This window comes from Bombus affinis, chromosome 9 (assembly GCF_024516045.1).
Source record: "Bombus affinis isolate iyBomAffi1 chromosome 9, iyBomAffi1.2, whole genome shotgun sequence".
Taxonomy (NCBI): domain Eukaryota; kingdom Metazoa; phylum Arthropoda; class Insecta; order Hymenoptera; family Apidae; genus Bombus; species Bombus affinis.
Window position 1 is genome coordinate 12,721,613 of NC_066352.1, and position 24,976 is coordinate 12,746,588.

A 24,976-nucleotide genomic window follows, 5' to 3' on the forward strand; every position below is an offset into this window, starting at 1 on the left:
CTTGTGCACGATCGACCGAGAGGAACTTTAATTAAAGTTAATTCCGATACACGCGTTTCTTAATTATCCATGCTCGCCTGTATGCGAACCGCGAGATTGTAGTCAAGCGTTCCTTGATACACCAATCGAATCGCTCCGTTTCTCCGTCATTTTATCGTCTTCTGTACATTTTATCGATGGTGCACATGCGTGTGCCTGTTGCGTGGCGATCTACGCGAAGGGTGATCGTTTTTTAGAAATCTCCACGTCCAATCTCTGACACGCAAAAACTAGCGACGAATATCTGGCCACCTAAATACTTGTTTATATTTATTGGGAAATTATAAGAAACTCTATCTCGTTTAACCCTTTGACTACTGATCGACCGACAACGTGCTGCAATACATAACAAAATATTATCTTATGTGGAAATGTTATCTTCCTTGCACAGTTATTTACCTATTGGTTAAGATGTGCTGCTCGTGCGAGAGATTTTACAACAGGGAATGCTTGCTTGTGTCGTCGTAAGAATTACGAGTCTTACAGTTTATATTTTTCCACATATCAGTACGATGTACGAGCTCGACAGCTTCAACGACGAGTTTCCAGGATGCAAGAATCGCCAGGTTCGAATGATCCGGTTTTCCGAAACATACTGACAACGTTAATCATTTGAAAAATGGCAAAAATTTCACCGATCGAACGATATCGACGCGAAACAGAGGAAAGGAAGGAAATACAGAAATAACAAAAGGATTAGGAAATCTGGAGAATATAGAAAGACGAAGGAAAAATAGAGAACGCGAGGAATTTGTAAAATCTGAAAAGCACGGAAAATAAAAAAAGGCAACGCACGAACCAGCGTGGAATATTACAAAAATTATTCGTGATGTCGAAAGTGGTCAAACGTAGGAAAGAAAAATTGTAAGTATCTTTATTCAGAGGATGACCTTCCAACAAACAGCAACGCGATTAGATACAAGTCCCTGCATAATCGTTCTTTGCGTAAAGAGATAAAATCTTTCGTACATTTGTATGCTTTACATATCTGTTTGAGAACGAAATGGCACACCGAAATCTTGAAGAGCTCGAAGATACCAAAGACTAATTATGGTAGAAGGTTTCGCCGATAACGATTCTGTAAATAAAATAAAATAGCTTGTGAATCAAAATAATTTCACTCTCATTCTTATTTATTAATTTTTTACGAGTATATCTAGATCATCTGTTTACACGAGTTTATAATTTACTGCTGGAAACCGAGGATCTACAAATTCTACATATTTTTAGAGACTATACTTTTCGTTGATGCATAAATATCCGCGAGCTATTTTTACGTCGCTGACAAATGTCGATGAAAAAGATGAACCAAAATAGAATTATAGGGAAGAGAAAGACAAGAGAAAGAGAGAGATTGAATCAAATGCATAACAAATATTATAACATATTAAGTGTACGATTAAATATTGAAACGTTTGTGATTCGAGTTTGAAGTGTCAATGAGGAACGAGTATTGACATCCGCGTTTTAAAGGAAGAAACAATTGGAAGATAATCCTAAAAACCATCAGAGATGGCCGTACATCCGACTCTGCGTAAAACTACAAGCCGATCTAATTTGAAAATTACACACTTAAGAAACGAGAAGGGGAACAGGGACTTAATAATTTGTTGATCAAACGTCTATCAAAGGAATATAACAAATATTAATCTTTGTATAAAATAATATAACGATAATGTCAACTTCTCGAAGAAAAGTAACTCGCAAACGTCAAATAATAATATTTCTTCTTAAAACAATTCCAAACTAATTTTAAAATCACACAAGCGAAATAAGAATCGTATAAGTGTTTGATCAAACATTTACTAAAACGAATATAACAAATATTAATAATCACCGCAAAATACAGCAAAGACAAGCGTAAAATGTAATCGATACTCGTCGAGTAACGATCGATCAAATGCTCTTCAAACTGCTCAAAATCGAAATCTTCGAAACCTAAAACAGCTTCCCAATTTCCGCTGCTCCATCGAGTCGATTACAAAGAATCACAAATAGTCTGCGAATTTTTATGCAAATTTATATTTTTACCAACAGAGAAATATGTTATTTTCATTTGCAACGTAAAGAGATAGAATTTAAATAGAATTTTTCTTCGCTTGTTAAAAATTTATTACAATAACCTCGTTGAATATTTTCTATGTTTTTACGCTGTGCTATATGCATGTTCTATTTATGTTTGCGCCTTAAAATGTCCCACGAGTTTCTCATCAGAAACATAAAAATCCACATTCTAATTGGAAGAAGAAAAGGACAAAGTCACTGAAAGCGCGGGAGACACGTGGAGAAAGTCGCGCGTGTCCAGTGGTGTCGGCGTCGGCGTCGGCGTCGGCGTCGTCGCCAGGGCGCACTCCGAGCGGCCAAAATATTTAACCTACGATTAACCACTCCTCTCGTACACAAAATGATTCAAGAATCAAATACCAAGAGTCAACCGTGGGGTAGACTGAGTACATATTGTACCCGAACGCTATCGCCAGCCGTCCTACGTGGATACGGATACGCGTACTCTGCTTTCCCTCTGTGTACGTGCTGGCGTGTATAACGACGGTATAATGGCAGACGCACACGTACGAACGCGCAAACAGCGGAAGAGGACATGGAAGGGAAGCGGAGAAAGAAGGTTTGCTGGATGGGGGTGGTTGAAGTGAGAAAATGAAGAGAAGAATCGAAGAGGAGTGGGCCAAGGTAAAGTGGGCGAAGAGAGACGAGGAGGTACTACGATTCAAGAGCGAAGAAAAAGTGAGAAACGCAGACAAATGTGGAGGAGAAGGTTGAGCAAAACTCGGAGAAGGAGAAAATGGAAAGATACAGGCAGATAGAAATGTGGGGAGGGGGCAGAGGGACAGGTAGTGGAAAAATTTGTGGGTAAAGTAAAGAATAAAGAAGGAGAGAAGAAGAGAGAAGAAAGAGGTGGAAGAGCAGGAAGATGGAGACGGATGGAATGGTTGGAATTTTAGATAAATTGACCGTGTCGCAATGCTCGAATTTTAATGTTTCGTTCGTGATAAAAGACGTTTAAAAGAGAGAAAAATCTGTAGATATAAAAGGAAAAAGTAGAAATTAGAAAAACAGGGTGAAAGAAATAAGTGGAAAGAGGAGCATAGGGGACGGATAATAAAATAATTGAAATGAAGAAAACGGGAAATATAAACGGTACAGAATAGATGCTGAAGAGAAAAGCCAAAAGAAACTCTCACGTCGTGTTTCTAAAAAATCTGAGCGCGAAATCGCCAGAAAAGGTACCGCGTACATAAAACTACGTACACCAGGAAAAGACAACGAAACAGGAAAGAATCTCTGAAAAACAAAGGGGGGAAAAACGGTAGAAAAGAACGAACAAAACGGGCAGACCGAGAATGAAACGTCGCGGAAATGAGCAGAGAAAAGCGAGGTGGAGAAGCAAGGCAGAGAGGGGAGAAAAACGGGGAAAATCAAAGCTGTGGGTGCCAATGAACACATATACACACGTCGTTTGTGCCTGGTTGCATTTCCTTTTTACCCTATATTTCCACGCGCGTGTCTACGTATTTTCACGTAAATATTTTCCACACACGTTATATATACACTCATACGTATATTTAGTCTTGTATGTATATGCACGCCATCATACGCGTGTATTAGTTAGATATTCTCACCGCACAAACGTACATACACCCACACGTGCTGCTTACGTATTTTACACCCACACACAGGCACATATACGCGTTCACACGTGTATTTGGACACATATTCTCCACGCATACGCGTGCATACAAACGTCAACGCGTGTACTAGCCACGTATTTTCAACGCGCATACATTATACCTATACCTGCACACACGTATACGTGATACACCTATTTTCCACACACTGTACATGTATTAACATGATCCTGCACGTACTCATATACGCGCATACGTACACGTACGTGCGCACAGTCGTCGGAGAAAGAGGAACAGGAGGAGGAAAGAGAAGGAGAAAGAGAGCGTCGACAGAGATGCTGCTGACATTGCTTGAACATATTTGAGTTGCTCCGCTCATGACCAAATATTTATTTATTTGCACGGTAATACACATTTGTATTAACCGCGTAGCACGATTCAAGGCACGTTCATTCAGATTTCTCTGACAAATTTTGCGCGACCCGCTGCACGACTAATTAGCGACGTGTCCTCCCCCTTTCCTCGCTGGCCCCACGCCCCTCTATACGTATATTGCTCGCTTATTAACCCTAAAAACTGGCCATCCCAGATCGTTATTTAGTTCGTTCCTACGGTGTCCTGTTTACGCGAGTTTTTCCACCGGTTAAAGTATGGTCGCCAAGAAAATTCTTTCCAAAGTGATCGACGAGCTTATGTTCGAATGAGGAATAGGTTCAGTCTACCTATGTACGTAGTTTTTGAATAACTTTTTACGCTAATTAGTAGGCTACGGATTCTTACGGAAGTTTATATCTTAAATAGAGATTCGTTCTACTCTTGTTACTACTATTTGTTATTTATATACGAATCGTTAAAGTAAATAGGATACTTAGCCTACATTGGATACTTATTGGATGCGTACTGTTTACCTTTTTGTATCTTGAAATTTCACGCAAGTACGCCAAGAACTATATATATATATATATTACGTGTCGGCTTAATAAACGTTTCGAGTTGTCCATAATCTGCCCCATTTTAACGAAACGCTTATCGATCCGCGTTTCGACGCGCACGTTGGTCTGCAACATTACATCGAAAAGTATGTTCATGCTAACGACAAGCAAACAAACCGAGCGTGTTCGATTCTCACCGTGTAGTTGGGTAATCCACCTATCTGTCCGTATATCTAACTTCTTCTCCACTTTTTTCTTCTCTTTTTCTCTTTTTTTCTTTCTTTTCTTTCGAAGAATGAAATAACACCTGCGAAGATAGCCACCGTTGCCATCGGCGCTCATTTTTCGAGCCAATAGCGTTTTCTTCTTCTTCGCGTACGATAAGAAGAAATCAACTGAAGCAATACGCGCATAGAATTCGAATTTTTGACAAAAAGAGACGTTATTTAAGCTTTAGATGTTTAACTTTCAACGTTACTGCGATGTTGAACGTCGAAACAAGAAAACAAAACCTGCTGTTATTCAAAACATGCTTCGGATATAATTTCCTTCTTATTTCAATACAACGATAAGAAATACACGGAAATACGCGAACAACTGGAACGAATTTCTCCGTAAGAAAACTTGTCACCCTACCATCGCCGTCTGACGCAACTCGATCGTCGTACAGGCATTTCCTACCTTCCAAAAATTCCAAAACTCTTTTCCTGCGTAACTCTATCGGCGAACAAATCGCACAAAATTGCTCATAATTCGACGATGGATCGACGATCGCGCTGGCGAATGGAAATGTCGCGAAACATCGGCCGCTGTATTTACTCGCAATTCCGCGGCAGCCGATAATGGGTCCTCGACCCCCTTCAGATAAAAACCAGCACACCACCTTACCGCGAACGATCGAGTAATCGTGGAGATACCGCGGGAATAGTTTTCACCGATAATTAATCGATGGAAAAAAGCGGTCTGTTTGCGACCGACCTACATTACATTGCGATAATGACGCTCTTACGTGACTGCGCCGGGGCGCAATCGTTTTCAGAACATGGCTCGATGAGAACGATAATATTTGGCTAACTCGGGAAACGGGGGTTGAAGCTTTCCTTCAGCCAAACCACCACGTTGCTCTTCCTTCTTTGCTTTCCATTCGTTTCGATCTTTCTGTTGTGTAAGAAGATTATTTCGGACGAGGCTGTTGATATTCGCGCGTTTAACGACAAATTTCAATGTACCGTTTAAAACTTGCATCCGAATCTATCGAAGGACAAGTAGTTCGTGCGTAGATACGGTACATGATTGGTACGTGTTATTCGGTCACACCCTGTATATGATTGAAGTTTATATTATAGGTAGTCCGAAAAGTTTCTTTCGTTTGATAAGATGATAATAGACGAACAATTTCTGTCTTATAGTATTTTATTGAATCGAGTATGATCCATTTCCTTCTATTTCTATTATTATGTCCGCGCATAGTTCAATAAACTGATATAAAACAAAAAACATAGTGCGTTTATTATTTTTATATAAAACGAAAGAAACTTTTCGGACAACCTGGTATAACGAGAATTCGTTGATCTTCCTCATGTCCTGTTATTTCTCGTTCGAGCAACGTAACAAAAATGCACGTTCTCGTGGATTCAATTAGCAAAATAGATTTGATCCAGACACCAATGAAAATTTTCTTACCGTAATTGGAGGCGGATCACATGGAAAAGTACACGATATGCGATAAATTACTCTTGAAAACGTTCAAACTACTAAAAAATCTTATAAAGCACGAGGGTAGTCGATTGAAAATTCTAAAACTCCAACAAACAAGGTTATATAGCAGGTTGGACGAGGCAAGGAGGGAGAGAGAGAGAGAGAGAGCAAAGGGAGCGTGCTCGGTCGTCGATCAGACGCGGAAACGAGCGCGAATCGCGGGGTCAGGGGGCGCGTGCAAATCCACCCCCGCCAGTGGACGACAAAGGGAGGCGCGACGATATGTACAAACCAACGGAAGCGTGTCGAATCCAGGAAGCGAGGCGAGAATTTCCGGGGAAACATTCGGAAATCGTTGAACGCGTCTAGCCGCCGTTCCGGAAACGTGATTTCGCCAGTCGCCACCTTCGTTCACCCCCATGCACCCTCTCGTCCCTCGACAAGCCACTGTTACACACTCGAAGGCGTCGAAATTCTTGCACAAGCCCCCTCGACGCGTCGAATTTGTGCCCGCGAGTCAATTTTCCATTCCTTGGCAAATACTCGATGCCTGTTTATAAGCGGTGAACGTACGAAGCTGCTGGCAAGTACGTAAAGCGTGAATAAGGAAAGGAAGAAGGAAAGATGTCGCTTCGAGGATAACGCGTGGTTCTTTGATACAAGAGAAATCTCGGATAAGAAACGGACCTTGCGTTTAACACTAGAACTACCGATAGTTAGCACGAAGCTATTTCTACCAAAACCAGTGAAAATGACTGGTCTTTAACAAATACGTGATAATAGAATATTTTCATATTTATTGATTTATTACTTTCTACAGAAGCAATTCAATGTTATGTAATACATTTTTGGTATTATTGATCCATCTGGGACCATGACCCCTAAACGAGGGTTAACACATTTATAAAATTGTAGAACCAGTCATTTTGACTGCTGTGGCATTTCTAGTATCAACATCTAACGATCTAGCGATCGATCCAGAACTTTCCTGATAACCGATATCGTCATATCGAATGATACGCGGTAAAAATTTGAAAAACGCGTGGCAAGTTGTAGAAAACGAGGAAACTGGTTAGTTGGGGTTCGATAAACAGATTGCAGGACTCTTTTACACTTTGACAAGTGGCAGTCATTTTAACTGCTATTGGTATAAGTAGCCTTGATACAAAATTATTTTCAGTTTAAAAAATAAAATAAAATTCATTATATTATTCTTTTAATTATCGTTGTGAAAGTCATTACATCATTTGCGAGGAAAAAAATATAACATGAAGTAGGAATTTTAAAATAAAATTGTAAAACCAATCAATTTGTCTGGTGTGGTAGTTCTAGTGTTAACGATATCTCCAACTTGGACAAAATGAATACTTACAAATTTATAAATATCAGTTTGTCTTCTTCAAAATTTTCTCTAAAATATATCATTATTTTGCTGTCTTTGAAAATAACAGCAATAATAGGTAAATAGAATCTTAGCGAATTAATTCCAGTTAATTAATTTTGATTATAACGAATTTCGAATAAAGATACAAGATGGAGCAATTATTATATTATTCTTCGACGTATATATTTTTACGGCTAATACAGGCAACGTAGACGGCTTATTAGCGTTTCCAGTAAATAATGCAATTTGAAATATCATACGATCACAGTTCGATATTCTCCTAATGCCCGATATGCAGCGAACCAGGGGGTGAAATAATGCGGCTTACCGCCGGGGATGTTTTTAAAGCCAACAAATAGAACGGAGGCCTCTCTAAATATGCTCTGGAATCAGGAGAATCCTGATGCTCGATTGCGAGCCGTGCAACCCTTATTCGCGGAATCCGACGTCGATAGAAAGAGGGAAAAGTGCCTATCGAACGACTTACTTGAAAAGTAGTACAGGATATAATACTCGCTCGTGCCTCTTTAATATACATCCACTTTGCATACCTTTACTCTACAAAATATTTCTTTCTTATATTTCGTCTGATTTTTTATTATCACAGCTAATGAATGGCCTGTCGTTATCGTTTCAAGAATGAACACATCTTTTAACGTACGTCGAATAGAATCGTACGCGTCTACTGTATAAATTATTCGAACGATCTCGTTCCAAGTTACTTGAGCGACGTTTATCGAAGTTGTTCCAATAATTACGAACGATAGTTTATATTATTCCTTCGTAACTGAGAACATAACTTAACTTATACTAACGTCATTCGTGTTTATTCGAGCGATTTCCCATCTAAATAATTTACACGATAATTTAGATTCGAAACGATTTAGGACATTGGACGTGACTCGAATAACAGTCAAATGCGTAGTAACCTGTTCGAAAGGAATTTTTAAAGATCCTTTTTCTATCGATCGTTCATAATGGAACAAATTTGTAATTAAGGACTGGCTAGATAAGGATTGATTGATTAAAACCAGCATTACGCGATTCATGCGTGTAACAAACACCACCTTGTCACGACGTAAAAATGGCGTCGTAACCTTCGCCACCGCTTGATTACCACCAGGCAAACGAATCCTGGAAAAGGATAAAGAGTGTACGACGACGACGTCTACGAAACCGATAGGGGGAGGGCGACAGTTTACGAGGGTGACGCTAACTCAACGGGGGTGGATGGGTGGTGGCTCGAGTGGACTGGTTTATAGGAGAAACGCGTAGAAAGGACGAAGAGGAGGCGAGAAAAAAAGGGAACCACCCACGGAGAGTCCGACAAAGGCCTGGCCACTTGTCCGATCTCTTGGATCTACGCAAATAGACGCCCACGAAGCCTTTTAACGTTCCTGGTCTCTCGTCGTTGCTTGTCTCCGTCGTTTCTCCGCTTGTTTCCGTGTCCCCATGGCCGACACACCTGCCTTGGCCTCCTTTGAACCGTTTCGCGGTGTCTTCACTCGCTCGTCCCATCGTACGATGATGCTTTTTAACCAGATTCCTCGGTTTAATGAGTTTAATGGGCGTTCACCGTTGACCGATTGATAATATGCTGCGGTAAATGTGGCGTAAATTTGATCTCGTTTCTGTCAAAACGATATAATCGTTTATTGAAATGTCCTTTTGTCAAACAGAAATTACTTTCGAATTCTTAGAAGAAAGGAGCACGCGATAGAGGGAATAACAATGTCTAAAAACAGTTGTGTTCAAAAACAATGTTCGATGATTTATTTCAATCGTTGTCTGTCTCTTTACTCTCTCGCGTGCATTTTTGCTGCTGAATAATCTGGATACGCGCACTTGTCTATGTATTGATCGCACAGTGGCTAGGAAAAATATTTATTTCCCAATGAAACGTTTTCTTCTTGGATCCTCCGTTTCATTTCCAGGGTATTCAATTTTCGTAATCGTGCGAAAGTACCATTAAACGATAGTAAATTTATTATAGTTGGTTCTAAATAACTGGTGTATAAGTGAAATGATACGTGCGCAAGCATACAATGTGTACAAATAGCTTTGTAGCCACTGTATATACGCGACGATATATAAACAACGATACAAAAGGAGAAAAGGAAGGTAACACACAGAATAAAGTAAAACTTTTTTCATGGCTGCTTTGAAACGAGAAAAGCTCGCGCGTACAAGAGAAAAGGGGAGAGAGAGAGAGAGAGAGAGAGAGAGTTAAGGCATCGGCATTGATTGGTTTGTTTGCGAAGAACACACAAGCCAATACACGATGAGAGAGAGAGAGAGAGAACGGAACACGCCGACGGAACGCAGCGTGCTAATATTGGCGCGGAAATTACGTAAAACAAAGGAAGCGTGCCGGAACTCCGTGTCTCTCGACAAATCGGCCAATCGATCTTCGCCAGGAGAAAGTTCCTGACCTGGGGAATCGAGTGCCGCCTCCGAGAGTATCGATAGCGTTCACGTTACGTTTCAATCTTGTATTTTCCCAGTTGCTCCATTTCAAACCCTTCAACGTGTATGAAAAGGATTTAATAATTGATTTTTATATCTCATTGTGCTTTTAAATGCGTTATATGCACCGCAGAATTGGAACATTAGGAACATTGGAACATCGAAACCAACGAATCTATTAATATTCTTCTCATTACCACTGATATTACCTGCGAACTATCGTCTGTACACTTTCGTCGACTGTAGTAACAACACGCGACTTTGACCAAGTGTAATCCCAGTCGATGATGGATTAATAACTTGGACACATTATTCCTTAAAATATACGAAACCTATTAGCGTAATAGAAATTCTTGAGAAGCCCGCTACACAGGCTAGACACACGAAATAAATCTGCGGAATTAACAAGAAATAGTTTACCATATACATACCACATATATATCTTCAACTTCTTCGAGCTTCGTAAAATCGTACGATCTAAATGAATCTGAATGAAGAAAGAAACGCCGACGTCCTCAATTGAATGCAAACCTAAAAAATAATAAGACTGAATAATACAAATTAACCAACCTATGTATATACCAACCTGTGTAGCGTTAACTGAATTTAATCCTCTTCGACAACTTACCTCGAAAATGACTTTGAAGCTGGTGCACCTTGCCAGTACCAAGATGCAAGCTCAACACCGATCCTCAACACTCCCAGAACCCATCGAAAAACTGTGTTGTTACGAAAAGGTTGACGGGAGTGGTCCTCATTTCCATTCTCACCGTGGTTGCCAGGGCCACGAAACCTGATCCTCCGACGCCGCAAGAAGAATACGGAGGAGCAGAGAAAACACTGCGGGGCCAAAAAACGGCGGCACTCGAGGCTTTTACGCCTCTTCGAGGAAGAAGGACGTGATGGAGATGGCGACGGAAGTGGAGGGCCCGCCGGCTCAAGAGCTTCTATCGGGCCCTTTCGACGAAATCCTGAGCGTGCCGCTGTTTGCCCAAGCGGCTGAGGGTCAAACATCGGATCGCGGCCGGTTTCCACGTCCCCACGTACGATACCTGGGGAAAGGTACCACGTTGGTACCTCGGGGCGTTTACCATTTACCTGAAAAAAGCCGCGGCTTTCACCGCAGACTCGACGCGCGACTCTTCTTCTTGGTACACGCTGTTGCGCCATGCGTTTCGGCAACGTCGTTCGAAAGACTCGTCCAACGTGTAAAATAGCGATGTTGGTTAACCCCTTGCGTTAAGATTCGTTTTCTGCTGCCCGTGGCGGACATAGAAATCTGATTTCATCATCGCCGTGGAATCGACGTACGTCGATGTACTGATTTTTGTAAGCGTACGCGATCATTCGTTAAAACGTCAGTTCTAACTTCCAAGGCCACGCTGTTGGAAGACCATAGCAGACAAAATGGTACAATAGGTGGTATAATATTCTGCGATTGAAAGAATGGTAAGATTAACGCACAGATCTATATACGTGGAATGTTGTTTTTGTTTAACGTTATAAGATAAGGAATTAGAGGATAATGCGATGGTATAATGACACGATCATTGGAAAATCATCGTACTCCCTTTTTTCTATGTATTTAAAGGATGGAAGAAACGGTAGAACGAAGGAGTCGAACAAACGAAAGATTTTTATTAAATATTTGAATTCTGCTAACCCGAGTACATTTTTTACGGCAACCAGACAAGCAGGTTCGTAAAACGTATCCTTTGTCTAATAGGACAAGTTAAATTACAGTATACGAGGTGGCTGGAGGTTGCGGGAAAACAATGAACGCCTTATTTCTGGCACAGACGCGCGGGCCAAGATGACGGGATGGCTAAGGAGACGGGCGCCAGGTACAAGTCAATTTATCGTTGTGCAAACACGCGCTATCGTCGTGCGAACTGGTATCGTCGCGTTACGACTATTCCGCTAGGAATTCTGGGATGAACTCGCGCCTCCTCGATCGTTGGCCTCGTTATCTTCTTGCGTGAAGCGAAATCAGAGAACTTTGGTTTACCTGTGTCACATAAATTTTACGAAATGTAAGAAAATTGTATATAGCACCGCTATCAAAGTGTGCGCGACAATAATAACTCGCTTAGGGTTGGTTTATCTCTATATGAAAGAAGAAACTGCAAATGAATTTGAGTAGTCGCTAATCGTTGATATATTTATTTTCTTCTTTCTCTTTGATCTCAGCTGTATATTTAAGACAAAATACATCATTGTTGTATTATTTGAACGACGTATCGCGTTGGGGGATCAAATGTAACAATTTATGCAAAAAATGCCTTGTTAATATTTTCAGCTTGTTGTAGATAGATCGAAAACAATTACTTTAGGAAAATTTACTTTTAAAATATTATTTAACAATTGAAACGAATAGATCGGTGAATAAAGTACTGGAGATTAAAACGAAGTATTATTATTAGATACGAAAGTAAAATGTAAACCAATATCGAGGAATATTTCATTTGCTGTAAAATTCCATCTCACAGGTCACCGCCTTCCATTTTCTTTCATCTTGTTCCTTCGACAGTTGCCTGAAATGGCGCGGCCCACGATTTCTTATCAACCACATATTCCTTCGTCGTTGCTATCGCTTCTTCGAACATTTCTGTGAACTTTGCATTCGAAAAATTTGTGGTATCCAATCTAGAAACCTTGCATCTTCATTTGTACAAAAATTATATTCCACGTCGTATCGATAAACTGTTGCGAGGTTTCTCACTTAAATTCTTACCAAAAATAATTATCCTTCGACCAGAGCGGTTTACGATTGGAAAATAAATCATAAATCGAGCGATCGGAAGAGTTACAAATTTCTTTCCTCTTTTAAAAAGAGAATTGTCTCAAGGCTTTTTTAATCTGGAGCGGAAAAATAAGAACTTAGACCGCGCCAAGACGTTATTAAGCTTCCTAAAATTTATAGCCCGTCTTCTGCGTGCCGTGTCTTGATAACATTTATCCTTTGAGTCTTGCGTCTTTTTGTGCGTGAAAACCAGACGATTTCACGGAACATCGTGTCGAAAACAAATATTCGTTTGAAATATTCTCAATTATTCTTTTACAAAAAGAAACGATCTTAATATTGAAATTTCTCACTAGTGCGGATATTTCAAATTAATTGCTTCGTATATTAAATAATTATAATTCTGTTTCGAATTAATGTTCTACACTTTCTATCCTATCCTTTAAAAAACACCGTACAAGTTGCTGTCCATTTCGAAAATCGAAATGTCTTCTTTCTGCAGACAAACGTTTTATATTGTATACGAAAAACACCAAATTAATTTGTACACCTAATATTTCTTTCTTTAATTAATATTCCGTTAAACTGTATAAACTATTTTATTTTCAAACTCACAGAGGCTATCACGTGTGAAGACTATGGTTTCAACTAAGAAGAGGAGAAATCCTCTTCGTTAGATGTATTTGTTTAATGCTTAAAATATTTCTTTATTTCCTCATGATTTCCTGGTGACTTAGGTCCTATCTTTGGGAAATCTATATAGAATATAGCATAGAGGGTGGGACAGATGTGTGTCTCCAATGCGAAGAAAGCATAATAATAAAGCTGCCAACAGTGGTCGAGTAAATCTAAAGCCTGATTCATCCTACTAAATACAGTGGCGAACGTGTAACAAAAGGGACTAGATTTGCAACATTCTGATTCTTACCAGGCGTACCTTGAATTACGCTTTGTTTACTTCCTTCAACATGCATCCAGCTCTGACAAATTTTTCCGAAACGCTGATCCTTTGGTACAATGGCAGTTTTTCTGCACAGATAGTATCGTATGAGACTACATAATATTGTCTTTCTTCATTATTTATTAATATCATTTTCGTAGCTGAAAACAAAACTGGCATAGGCTCTTCTTTGGTGTTTATCGATGGAGAAGGAGAATAAAAATACAGAAATATAGAAAATGGGTAAACACGAAGAGAAGAGGAGAGATAACGAAGAGAAAGAAGAAAAGGAAGAGAAGAAAATGAAAACAAGATAGAAGAGATGGAAGAAACAAAGGTAGAAGAGTTGCAAAGAGTGTAAAAGGAAATGAACGTTCCAAATTTTAATTAATTGCTCTAATAGCTTGTCTAACTACAAACATTATTCAAACTTCTCGTGAACTAATATTTTCAAACAAACATTTTAAAACTTACTGTTATAAAAACTATTTATTATACGATAGATAAAATTTATACGTACGAGCACTTTTCCTTTCTTAAAAGAAAATTCTAGCATTTCTGGTCAATACACCAACGTCTTCAAACGACGTCAAACATCTTCCTAAAAATTTCTCCAAACGTAATGAGAATCCTTTGAATCTTCTTTCGCGTAATTCGGAAAACTATCAATTAAGGCGAGTCTAACGGCCTGATTTAAATTCCAAACAGATAATCAAACTTAGCCAAACATCACTCCCACGCGAGAAACGTGTCGGCGGACCGTTTAAAAGAGCAAGAATCGCACAATGAACGGAAAGGCCCGACTAATAGACCTGTTCACCATAGCACGAGAATCCGCCTAAACTGTCCGGCGACAAATTCGGGGGTGCAGATGCTGTTCAATGGGGAATCCGGCTTAAGATCACGCCGTTTAACGCGGCTGAACCCCTGCAGCGCGACACCCGTCAATAAAACACCCCATGAAACGGCAACTATACGCGTTGCGGCTTGCACCCTTCGACCTATGCACTTACACCCCTTATTATGGGGCTGTTACTGATCAATACGTACCGTGGATCGATTAAATTTCACAGATCCAATTGTTGCAGTATTTTTGCCAACAGAATTAACTTTCACCAGAATTTTTACGTGCCATGTGCATTCGTTATCTCCTGCGTTTTCGTTCCGCAAGTATCTCAAACGATGTGTACAATTTTTCAGAAGAAGAATTTATCTGTGCTATTGATGAAACGTGTGAGATCTTTGCATACGTATATCGTGAAAGACTAGAATTCTTTAGAAGAGTAAACTTGAAATTTTGTTGCCTCGACGTCTTCTTTATCGAAGATCTAGAACAAAATTCGGATTGATCGGAGAATTAGCATAATTAGAAAGTTTCGTATAAATACAACTGCGAGAGTCACTACAAATTTGCATTATCTTGTAAAATTCTCTAATAAAGAATCTAGCAAAATACGAGGTTTCTGTTGGTACGTGATGCACTAATTTCGAAGCAGCCATCAAATTAACGGCAGATCCGATATAGACACAAGCGCAAACATGATTCCAAATGTTTGTTCAGTAGTATACTAACAAACATGAAACTTATCAAAGAACAAAGCAAAGAAACCATACCTAATTTATATCCTACCCATACCTTCCCTTATAATAAAGTTGCAAGCGCCCAGACCAACCCAAAACAACAATTAAATCCATCCTCGACAAACATCGACACGAACCATCAGTTTCATACAACTCCGGCTATCGAGACAAAGACTTTTGCTTTCGGATACGATCGAAATCGAAGATTTAGAGCGTAGAAAGATGCAGTTGTCGACAGGGCGCATACGGCCCACTTTATCGCGAATGAGTCTCCGAAGGGGTGCAAGGTACGCGCAAAGGGGGATCCCAAGGGATTGGCCGGGGAATTAGCAGGAATATAGCAGCATTTAGTAGAGCGAACAGCACAGAATCCACCGAATCGCCCCTGTTTGTCCAACAGCCATATACATACAGGACATTTTCCACGCGAGCAATGATCTCGTTATTTGTTTCCAGTCCGATAAAAGGGTGCAAGCTTCTCGTTTCTCCGATACGGTTGCTGAATGGTTTTCACCAGGCGACGAACATCGAATAGATCGTGGCCTGACCAAATTTATTTCTTCGTAATTCATCGGGACTGGTCTTCAGGTTGTCGACCACGTTACGTACATTTCGCTTCGTAACGTTGCAGGTTTCGCGAACTTTGCAGTTTATTTCTTCGGGATAACCCTTTGCTATATTTATATTTATATCGTTGTTGATGTAACGATATAACGAAGGGTTATACTGAAACTGAGGATTATTGGCTGAAGAAGGGAATACGTGACACGATCGACGAGCCGAAAAGCAACTACGACGGAGATTATGAGAGAAACACGGTGGATGTCTTAAACGAATCTATTTCTTCGTGTACGCAACCCTAAGCGTGTGCGTTCTACGAATGGTAAATTTGAAATGGCAGAAGGAGCTATATCGATACCTGGCAAAGTAATTAGTTTAATTTCATTGAATGGAAAATATTTATTTCTATATTTGTTTGTAGATTTACTTTTTCCCCTCTTTATTATTTTTCCATCGTAATTTGATAATTGTGTCTTTTTGTAGATGTTGAATGTATGAATTTAATTTAACGATTGAAATTTATATATTGAACGTTTGCTATATGCTTCATATCTGCCGTCGATAATTTCAAATTATCGATATTTATATATGTAGCTTGAATTTTTAACTCAATTTACCCAATATCGGCTTCATTATTAGGCAGAAAGTTTTTATCTTCGTTCAATCAATCGAACATTTCATCGCTAACCATGGCTAGTGGCTAGTAGTTATTTCTTCGCGTCAAACACTTGCCAATTACTCCCAACTATCGTAAATATCTAGCTTATTTTCCAATCACGTTACAATCATCGGTTACGATTATAATTATTAATTCAAACGTAACTAATATCGAAAACATCTAAAACTTTCCATACAATTCACACCGTTTTTTGTCTTATGAAACCCCTTCTTTGGAAAATGCCAAATTACCTTTCGATATCTGTAAACGAAACTGTCACTCGACCAGAATAATGCCGATTACTCCATGCGAAACAGTCTTTAAAATCCAATCGAAAATCGTCTTAATGACCAGCTCGTCGATCAAAAATTCAGAAAAATGCGACACACTTTAGCGCGAGGCTTCGAGATACTTTGAAAATTAGCCGAAATACACATCGTTACGATTCGGCGAATTAAAACGGCACGCTCGCCATTGATTAGGAATAATTACCGTTAACGAGCACGATTAAAAGCCAGTGGAACTGGCGAGGGCGGCAAGGTGGAGAGGGAGAGGCGGAGTCGTTTATTAAATGTAAACAGCCATGTTTTTAACGATCGTCCCCGTTCGTTCGTTCGTTTCGAATCATCGGCCCCGGGAATTTCTCGCTTGGCGAATAATCACCGGAACTTCCGGATTATTTTAACCGGTAACCCGGCCCGGCCGGTGTATTTACTTAGCGCGCATAAATTACCGAACGCGAAGCGCAAAATCGTCCGATTTCGCGGCCGCGCAACGCAAATTCACCGACGAATCGCAGGCATCCGACATAATGTCGCGGCTGATAATTACTAAATGCGACTTTGATTAATCGTCGCTTATGAAACGCTGCTTGTACCGATCCAACGAACGAACGCAAGTTTTTATCGCGATATCTCGCGGAATACGTTGCCGAGTTTCGAATGGAAAATCCGATGGAAAATTGCGAGCTCGTATCTTTGAATACAATCGGTGTTCCTTTTCTTCCTCCTTTGATTAACAAAATTTGTGACGTCGCGTAACACAATTCGCACGCCATCTCTCGTTGTCTGGTAACAAATGCCCGACCGTACCGTTATTCAGACCCTCCATAAACCTAACGATCCACCATAAATCATATACCTTTTGAAGTTAACCTTTTGAATATAATCCTTTTAACTCGAAGGAATTGGTAATTCTCTAAATGTTTTCTTTTATGAATGATCCTTGGAACAGTCCTTAGGTTTATTGTGCACACTTACGAATTACTTATAAATTAATGAAAAGGAAAAGGATAATTACCTAACGGTGAAAACGAATCGTCTATTCACATTTATTAACGCTGGTCATAAACAATGAGCCTCGCTGATCCTTACCTTCACTTCACGAAAAGTGTAAGCAACAAATCCGTTTTCTTTGTACCTAAAACGCACCCATATTTCTTTCGTAATGACTCGAGAGCGATGAGTCGATCAAAATCAATCATCACAATCGCCAAGTCGAAAACAGTAAATCGACAGAAGTCAAACCGCAATATCGGCTAAGTAAGAGTGAAATCTCAACAACAGTTAAAGTCGAAACGCAGTCGCCAACACGAAAAGAGTCTCAGGCTGTACTTACTCGTAGTTTGCCAGTCAACACACACACACACACGCACAATTGTATTCAATATCGAAGTTATTTAATTATTGGAGATATTATAAGCTGTTGAAATCAGCGTTATACTCAATCAAGCACCTCTATTATCCTAATCGGATAGGAACGGGAATTTACGACTCCCGTTGACGCGCTTCTTTGAAGTCGCGTCGAAAGAAAATTCGTGCGCAATATAGCAGGCGGGAGAAAATTTAGATCTGTTGAGTTGGCAACTAAGCGATTGCGGATTTTGTCATTGGGTGGTATTGACAAAATCCGCAATCACTTAGTTGCCAACCCAATAGAAACAGCATCGGCGTACAGGAGAAAATTACACGCGTGCTCATCGCGATATGTACGTAGTGTCGTAATGTCTGAATGTGTGCGTTTTAATCGTAATTTATAATTATGCAGTGCAAATACTTTTACGTCGATGACTATAAAATACATTTACCCAACTGTCTCGTTATTTTTCGCTCACATTCGTCCGACTTAATTTTTCACAAAATTCTCCTGTTCCACAAACATTCCACTTGTTCCATAAAATTCAAAACTTTCGTCCTAACTTTCGTGATGCATCCACTAAAAATCGAACGAACTAAGAAGTTTGAAAATGAAGAAAAATCCGGCGCACGGTCTCCATTATCGAAATTAACGAGGTTTCTCGATCGATTCCCGGTATGGCCGAGCGAATATACGCCTCCGCGTGTATCCACTTTAGAAAATTAATACGTCAATTCGAGCGACCGTCGTCCGACGACGGTGGTAGTTCTTGGCCCGAGAAGAGACAACGTGAACGAAGGATCGTCCAGCGAGTGTTTACCATCGGGAAAACCCGAGGACGGACCAGCGGTTACAGGGAGGACGAGGGGGGTGGACGTTGTATAATTAATCACCGCTCATCCATCAAGCATCTCTGACGTCCTGGTCACTTCACCACGATAATAGATTTCACCACGTCCAAGGATCGAGTGGACGTGCCTGTTACGCGATAACGCATCCTTTCGAATCGGTCGGTGGTTAGAGAAATTGCGCGTTTCTCGCGAAAGATGGACGAAATTGCGAGTACTTTGCGAAACGTATCGCGTAGCTGAATGGCTGGAACGCTGTGAGCTTCTCGTTTTTCTCGCCGATTGTTGTAAAATCATAAAGGAAATACTCGCGGTGCAAGTAGAACGACGTCTTCGTCGGACGTAACACGCGACGTGTACGTTGAAATTTTCAGCAACTTTTTCTCGCGAATGTTCCAGTCCGAATGGTAAAATAGGCATAGCAAATGAGAAAATTCTTTTCGGGGTTTGCTGAAACGAATATTTTACAAAAGCGCAACGGAACGCAGGAATCACGCAAACAATTCGATCGGTTGCGCTCGCGACGTGCCGGACAGCGCGGAGTGTGGATTTACGAGACAATGATCAAGAGATGACCGTGGTCCGCTACAATTACGGAAATGGTTACTCGAGGCAATCAGGTTAACTGGCAAATTGCGATCGATCGTCCTTTAGCCGCGTAAGGAACTGCGCAAACAGCCTCGAAGATCTCGTTAACCCTATAGATTTTCCAGAAAATTGCATCCAATCTTCGAATCGTCTGAAATTTACCGATCATACGATCGTTTTATGTTCTTCGGGGGACACAGCGCCGTTGAAGAATCACGATAGCGAAAATTTGTAATTACTTGAAATAGCAATATAATCATAACTATGTCTTCTTTCATCGAGAATAACATTTCGAAATGTTTTATACAACACATGATATACGTAAAAGTTTTCTAAAAAAATCTCAATAGCGTATTTCGCGTCCCTACGTTGTTTTCTCTCGTGCGTTTCTTCTCAATGAGTTGCTTATAAAACTAATTAAACGTTAAATTGTAATTGTTCTAATAATAACATTTTTCGCTATCTGTTATAAAAGCAATATATACATTTAATATAAGAGATTCGACATCGAACCTACAAGATTCTTTGTTGCAATGTAAATTTAACCAATTAACCAAGCTATTAAAATTCTACCGACAACGCAAACTATCAACTATCCGACTGTCCAAAATTTCGAGCTCCCATTGATCGAACGTTTTCAATATCGCATCGAAATCTGGAAATAAGAAACAATCGTCTCGTTGAAAGAAGGAGACGTTGAACGAATCGATTTCGAAACGCGCATATGAAATACGTGGTCGTCTGCAAATGGCGTTGTCGTGGCGAGACGTGCCTGTCGGTATAGCGCGTGGATTTGCACGAGGATAATCGAGGGATGACCATGGTCAGCGATCATTACGTCGATGGTCACTCCGGCGGATCACAATGAGCAAGAGCCAAACGACGCGATCGATTCGATGCTTGATGGAAGGATCCGCGTCGCGATAGCTTTATAACGTTCGAAAATGTTCGAGTACGATGCAGCTTGCTCCCATGCAGCTTGCTCGATTTATTCCTTTGTAGAGGTTGTTCGAAAAACAGAAGCTAGTTTTTAAGTTTGGCACTAGCCTTTTGAAAATAGAAAAAGCTTCGATGAATCGTTTGTCATCGCTGATTACGAATTCGATGAACTTTTTCTGCTTCGTTCGAAGAGTTTGTTATTTGTAGTTGAAAATGTAATGGAAGTAACTAAATCGTTAATTCGTATAATTAAATTTTGTTCGAATATAGAAAATAGTAGAGAGCCCGAAATTTCATTTAGAAGCGAAAATCTGTTAAATTCTATTCCATCTTTTGATGCTGGTCGAAGAATTTGCTTTTACGTTGCATCGCGCTCGTCAATTTTTTAAAGGACTTCTCATTTCTCGCTCCTTTTATTTTATCAACTCGTGGTAACTTGGAGAAAAAATTTGCCAGATTCCAACAAATCGTCGAATTCATTAAAAATTACAAATTCTCGCCTTTCGCGCAATTACAAATCTACACTTCTATTTTTCTCTTCTTTTCTTCCACTTTCGCCCCCCCCCCCCCCCACATCCCTTCGCAATTATTATACGAAACTTACGCAAAACAGTAATTTTTTACAAGCGATCTTTGCTTTCGAAAATTTCCTACCATCCCCTGGCCAAAAAATCCGACAGCTCGCGAAACACCAGAAATGCTAATCCGTAAACAGCCTATTCACTCGAAGCAGCCACCCTAACGATAAACTCGTCAAACAGATTGCAGAAAATCCACCCTCCGCCACCTTAACCAGTGCATAATTCTCGCCTGGCCTTCGGACCTGATACCATACTAATCCACTTTTTCTCGATCAAATTCACCCCTGCCTGAAAAAACATTCGCACTAGCTGACAGGGTGAAATCAGGTGTGTGGAACGAAAGGCGACCGCACATGTTCGTTCTCGCGGTTCGCTCACGGCTCGGCTGATTATGCGCCATTATCCTTAATACGATTAAACCGGTGGACAATTTGTCGATTGTTTTAAACCAGCTGATCCTTTTGTTACGCCGATGACGCGTCGATGACGATCAAAGGGCCGATGATCAGGCCCGGACGTATAGACGTGTTTGTCGAAGGTGTATAGTGCGCGTTGTAATCGGGGCCGACTTTGTTCCGCGACTCTGGCTGTTTGTTATTGGTAAATCCAAACAAGCGTCGCGATCATCGTTCCGAACGCTCGTCCTTTGCCAGGCTCGTCGATAGCCGGCCGATTTCGAAACGCTGATCAGCGGGTCCGCTGCGGCCGCTTCTGCAAATCGGCCGGACCGAATTCGAACGCTCGTAACGATTCTTCGCAAATATTGCGTCGAAACGGCAAATTTCCACGGATCTTTTTCCCTTTTTCTTTTTTTCCTCGCTGCTCCCTTTTTTTTTTCTTTTTTTCTATTGGAACAAGATAGGATACCCTGAGGCGTTTAAAAATAGGTAGGATTAGAGAATTTTTTTTTTTTTTCTTTACATGCATTTCCATACAATATTTTACATCTTGTCCGGTTTTTCGTTTATTGCAAGAGACCCGTAGCTCGCAGCGTTATTTTCCAATTTCTTTTAGATGAAAATAGTACAAAATAGCGAAGCTACTTGCTATACGTGTAACGCTGTAGTTAACTGCCGCTGTAACGCTGGTAGTTGGCTTCCATGTTTTACGTGAACTGAAATTTTCAAAGGGAAATATTCATAAATTAAAATCTATTGCACCGAGAATGTAGCGTAAGATTTCTCGAAAAAATGTTAATGTGAGAAAAGGAAAGAAATTGTTTGCCGGACAGACATCGACTTTAAACGTTCCTAAAAAATATCGAAAAATGAAGATATCGAAGAAATCTTACGCCACGTTGTAAAACATAATACGTGGGTTAATTCTTTAAAATTTGAAGAAAATCGGATGTACAATTACGAACGTCTCTCGATCTTCCATACGATCGTGAGATTAAAAAAAGAAAAAAGAAAAAATACACACGTAACTCGTTATTTTCACGATGTAACAAGATTCACTAAATATTAGATGATCCGAATGAAGGTCTAATACGCGTGAAACCCCATAGGCTCGCAACCCCGAACCACCCTACAGTCACGCCCCTACGATACAGTTATTATCGAGCTTACCCTTTGCACTTCATTATAGATGAATAGAGCTAAACGCGAAGCACTATAGCCTACGAATAATTAGCGTGAATATATCGAGCCAATTCACTGTCAATATATCCAACCAGCTCGTCACCGTTTTACCCTTCTCTCTCGCTCTTCTACCCTTTTTACACCCCCTGCACATCGTGTAATATTAGTCGCGTTATTCGCGCAAGCATAAATCGTCGTCGTGTTCCAGCGTCGATGAAATATCGATTAAATTAACAAATTAACACGGTCAACCCTTTCGGATGCAATATCTTCTTACACGTAGGTACGCGTTTTACCTGCAGACGAGAAAAATCGTCTCTTGCGAATTGTTAATTAAAAGGCGAAATACGACTGTCGGAGTGGTCACCACTTCCAACACGTTGACTGCCGCGCGTGTTTTCAAAGAAATCTCCGTCAGACCACGCGTGCAGCAGTGCCAAGCGTCCTCTGCTAGGTGCTCCCATCGATATTTTAGTAATGCGAGTCGCTCATGTGGTGGTCTCAAGGATGATCTCTCGTTTCGTTTGTTCGCAGCATTAAAACCACTAGCTGTTGTTGAATAGTAGAACGAAGGAAAGTGTGGTATAGATTATTCCCACCAAATGGTTTCATTCAAAATCAAATGGTACGGAAAGCTTGGCATTCAACTCCTTCTGGGAATTTCTGTTGTAAACGCTTCGACGGTATACAAAATCGCAACAAGGAAGGATATAGATATTAGAATATTTAGACAATTATTAGTTGCAAAATCATTAAGGTTGTCTGAAGATACAAAAAATCCTTGTTTTCGATAGAGTCAGCATGATATCGCCCTTCCGGAACAATTCAAATAAAAGACGTCGAATGGACCGAACAAAGGCACAAAAGAATTTGAAGAAAACAAGAACTTATTGTCCAAATCGTCTCGACCAACCTCAGCTATGTATAGAATGCTTTAAAGTTTTACATTCTAAGTAATTTTTTTAATAAACCATTTTCGTATTACTTTTATAACAATTCCACAGTTTTATTGTTATGGAATATCTTTTCAAATACCTACGGCGATCCTTCGCAAGTAGTCAAATAAGCGACATCCGAATACGAGCGTCGTGGTAGCCAACGTGCTAAGAAAACATCTGGTGTTTTTAGTTTTCTCAAGCACTGAAGCCATCGACAGCGTATAGACAATAGACTGGGACAAAGGCAGACCATAGACGGTAGACAGGCGACGATGGCTTCGGGGTTTTCAGTTATAGGGTGACACTGCTAGCGCGCGGATCTGGACCAGCTCAAATTATCTTCCTACTTGTACTTACACTTCTGTATTAAAATATATTTTCTACTTTACAATTTGTCCACGCGTTCCTCTGTTCATACGTCTAATAACCTGAACAACGACAAATTGTATCTTCCAATGGTCGGTCAATCCGATGGCAAAACTATTCTTCGAATTTTCTATCGTACCGAGGCTCTCGAATCTCGAGAACAAACACCTGAGCGTCACGAGCGTGAAAATAGAAAGGCGAGGGGGAAAAAAAAGAATAGGCGGAGCACCAAGAGACGACGAGAGTGTTGCAACGAGTTTCGCGGAGAGTAAACCCTCGATTCGATGTGAAATTTTGTTTCTCGTACAATTAGAGAAAAAGCGTTCGGCATGCCACGGCTTTAGATTCGCTTGCTCGCTCGATTTCCAGATGTCCAACGAGAAGGAATTTTTAGAGGCGATGCTGAATCGATTTAGAGAGACACGAGGGTAGTGGCAGGGGATAGACAGTGAAGTGCGAAATTGGAAACGCGCCGCCATTAAAACGGCATTAAGCATCGATCGTGGCGCCATAGCGCTCATCGAAAAGGGCTTCTGTGTATTTATAAAGCTAAGATTATTCGGATGATCGGAGATAGCGCAATAAAAGTTATAGAATTCTTTCGAATGGCTCGCGATCCATACGGATTGAACAGTGTCGCGCTAGTTTCAGCTTAGGGTATAAGTATCTCGTAGAGTTATCAGTTTTGCCTCGAAAGACTTCGCCTACTCCTGGCTTCGTCGTCTCCTGGTGTCGCCAAGAACTTTATACAACGATTGCAAATTTTTGGCCGCTAGTACGCAAGAATTAAAACAGATCCAACCGACATTGATCCATCAGCTTCTAGTTGCACGATCCTAGGAGTATCCAGTTAAC

General features: G+C 40.4%; 1 protein-coding gene and 1 long non-coding RNA gene across 3 annotated transcripts in view; one reads left to right on the forward strand and one right to left on the reverse strand.

Moving 5' to 3' along the window:
- Positions 1-24,976, forward strand: part of LOC126920737 (uncharacterized) — a 178,107-nt gene that overhangs the window by 102,067 nt on the left and 51,064 nt on the right. The window lies entirely within an intron of this gene.
- LOC126920719 (uncharacterized) lies at positions 10,372-11,243 on the reverse strand. 2 transcript variants are annotated; one of them, XR_007712058.1, is made up of 3 exons: positions 10,792-11,243; positions 10,595-10,694; positions 10,372-10,478 (listed from the first exon to the last, which is right to left on the reverse strand). XR_007712058.1 is itself a non-coding variant. In XM_050731455.1 (2 exons), the coding sequence occupies exons 1-2, from the start codon at positions 11,175-11,177 to the stop codon at positions 10,679-10,681; spliced, it is 402 nt and encodes a 133-aa protein (XP_050587412.1). In that variant the 5' UTR covers positions 11,178-11,243; the 3' UTR covers positions 10,530-10,678. The 2 variants fall into 2 exon arrangements, 1 of the variants encoding a protein (XP_050587412.1); XM_050731455.1 differs by lacking the exon at positions 10,372-10,478 and having other exon boundaries at positions 10,530-10,694.